At 38.5% G+C, this 2,501-nt stretch overlaps 1 protein-coding gene across 1 annotated transcript; it reads right to left on the bottom strand.

Annotated features, from left to right (window-relative positions):
- Positions 1 to 416: 416 nt before the first annotated feature.
- Positions 417 to 2,248, bottom strand: LOC114370495 (probable aquaporin TIP-type alpha). Its single transcript, XM_028327858.1, has 3 exons — positions 1,912 to 2,248; positions 1,536 to 1,786; positions 417 to 988 (listed from the first exon to the last, which is right to left on the bottom strand). Exons 1-3 carry the CDS (start codon positions 2,042 to 2,044, stop codon positions 608 to 610), a joined length of 765 nt encoding a protein of 254 aa, XP_028183659.1. The 5' UTR covers positions 2,045 to 2,248; the 3' UTR covers positions 417 to 607.
- Positions 2,249 to 2,501: the final 253 nt, after the last annotated feature.

The following is a 2,501-nucleotide window of genomic DNA, read 5'->3' as shown; positions in this document are numbered from 1 at the left end:
TGGAGATCATTTCCATCATGTATACTACTTCTACAAAATTGTCGACGTCGAAAACACAGATTATATTAATTTTTATCATGTCACCCTAAGACATATAGTTCTTATACCTGGATCGTTTTAATTGAAAAATAACGAAAACCAAAACGAATGTCTCACTTTAATTACATTTCGTTAGAAAGAAATAGGCATTCAGATTCAGGTCAACACATTTGATATACTTCTTTTATATATGTTATACAATAGATTTGCCAAGTCACCATCGCTTGAGCAATTACTTGGACCCCAGAAAAGCCTTTATCTTTTCTCTACATGGAAAAAGATCCTAGATCATGTAGCAACGGCCCTATCTAATTATCTACCCGTCTATATATTGTTTAATGTTTTACATTTCCTTCGATTGTGTTAGTTTTAGATCATGATGAAGAAGGGTAGGGGTCACACTTTATTCATCATCGAGGACTACATCTACATACACACTTAACAAGTTTTTAGTGTTGATACTCCAAACCAGCATCAAGGAAATTGCATACATGAATTCAGATAACGACAAGAGAAAAGAAAAACACACAAACATAGGCATAGGTACATTTCATAATACCCAAATTAACTAGTAATCTTCAGCAGCCAAAGGTTGGTGATGAGGAGGCTCATTTGGGACCATAACGTATTCATACAGGAGTGCTGCAAGGGCAGCTCCAATGAATGGGCCCACCCAGAAGATCCAGTGGTAGTGCCATCTCCAGCCCACCATGGCAGGCCCAAAAGCCCGAGCAGGGTTCATGCATGCTCCATCAAACGGCCCACCAGCAAGGATGTTTGCCCCAACAACGAATCCAATGGCTAAGGGTGCAATTGAGCCAATGCTACCCCTTTTAGGATCAATAGCAGTTGCATAGACTGTGTACATCAGACCAAATGTGAGAGCAATCTCAAGTACAAGACCGTGGAACGCTCCAAGCCCGATTGACACACTGAACCCCTGTGGTCTCTGTTACATGCAACCACAATATAGTCACTGTACTCTGATTTCTCATATTTTCAGTTTCCATAAACAAATTAAGCTCAAGTATAGCTTTCTTTTTTTTATCAATATAAATTTTGTCAAAATACAGTATTACACACACACGAGATGCTGTTCCTTAATTTACATAAAGCCAATCAATCCGAAGATAATTATTTATAATCAGTCATAACCTTAAATTGAATTTAAGTAACTTCAAAATTAATTCTTTCCTTTTACTGAATGTATCAAAGATCTTTTTTTTTTTTCATTTTCTTTTTTATTGGCTATCAGAATTTATAATTAGTTGAAGGCACAGGCGCAGAGTCATCATCATATCTATACTATTGGTACATAATCTCAAACTAGCAGCGTCTATGTTCTTGACCATGGTTCATATAAACAAAAAATTCAATTTTATAAAAAATTTAACTACAATGAGACTATGTCCTGAATCATCTAATAATATCTCTAATGAGAAAGAGAGTAATAGAGAGGGAAAGGTGGGATTTGATATTGTAGCACATATACATACCATGTTGTTAGTGACAAGCCTCAACAAGAGAGCAGCCACTATAGAACCTAGAAGTTGAGCAACCCAATAGTAAACTGCTCTAAGGACGGAGATCCTTCCACCAAGAAGAGCGCCAAAAGTGACGGCAGGGTTGACGTGTCCACCAGACACATGCATGCTAGCAGAAATAGCAGCAAATAGAGCAAATGCATGAGCTAGTGCAATTACCACTAGCTCACCCGCTGATGACCCTGGTTCCTTGTAAATTTGTCCTGCAACGTAAAACCATACAAGCGTATATATATTATTAATTCATAGTCATATACATAATAACATGCATAGTACTTTAATTAGTGTTTGAGTATGCGAATATGTATATATGGTAGAGAGTACAGACGCAAAGCAAGGGCAGAGCCTTCTCCAGCAAAGACAAAGATGCAAGTGGAGAGGAATTCAGCCAAGGCAGCTCTGATGGAGTCTGGGTGGCTAGCCTCATTCATCCTTCCAAACTCATATCTTCGAGTTGCCATATCCCTGATCAAATATACCTTTCTTTTTCACTTTCCCTTGATGTTGTGCTACCAATTGAGATTGTGATCAATGACCCAGTTGGTCTTAATTTCAAGACGGTTGTGACCCGGATCCAGTTGAGTTGAGAGAGCTTACGCGATTCACAAGATTATTCTTCACTTCACACGTACGAGGCTGTAAATTAAATGCAACTTATAGGCTTATTATATATATATACACATGGGTCATTTGCATGGCTGAAATGTGGAATACTGCCACAGCTTATATGAGCCAAATAAGGGTTGGATCTGTGACGGACACCTAGGTTGTGAAAAACTGAATGCTGGGCACGTGGAGGTATGTGTTGACTCCTCGTTTCACATTGAGCTCCTCGATTCCCTATATAGATCCATCTCTATCAACACGATGATCACCACTGCTTGGTTGCAGTGATTATTATGTTGATCCTTTTTCTCA

The sequence above is a fragment of the Glycine soja genome, chromosome 10 (assembly GCF_004193775.1).
Source record: "Glycine soja cultivar W05 chromosome 10, ASM419377v2, whole genome shotgun sequence".
Taxonomy (NCBI): Eukaryota; Viridiplantae; Streptophyta; class Magnoliopsida; order Fabales; family Fabaceae; genus Glycine; species Glycine soja.
This window is presented reverse-complemented; position numbering and strand designations above follow the sequence as displayed.

What these genes read in the sequence shown, in the direction of transcription:
- LOC114370495 (XM_028327858.1), bottom strand. Translation starts at nt 2,044, where the DNA reads ATGGCAACTCGAAGATATGAGTTTGGAAGGATGAATGAGGCTAGCCAC. An exon ending in AGGCTCTGCCCTTGCTTTGC is followed by an intron (nt 1,787 to 1,911) that starts GTCTGTACTCTC and finishes TTTACGTTGCAG; the next exon opens with GACAAATTTACAAGGAACCA. An exon ending in GGCTTGTCACTAACAACATG is followed by an intron (nt 989 to 1,535) that starts GTATGTATATGT and finishes TGCATGTAACAG; the next exon opens with AGACCACAGGGGTTCAGTGT.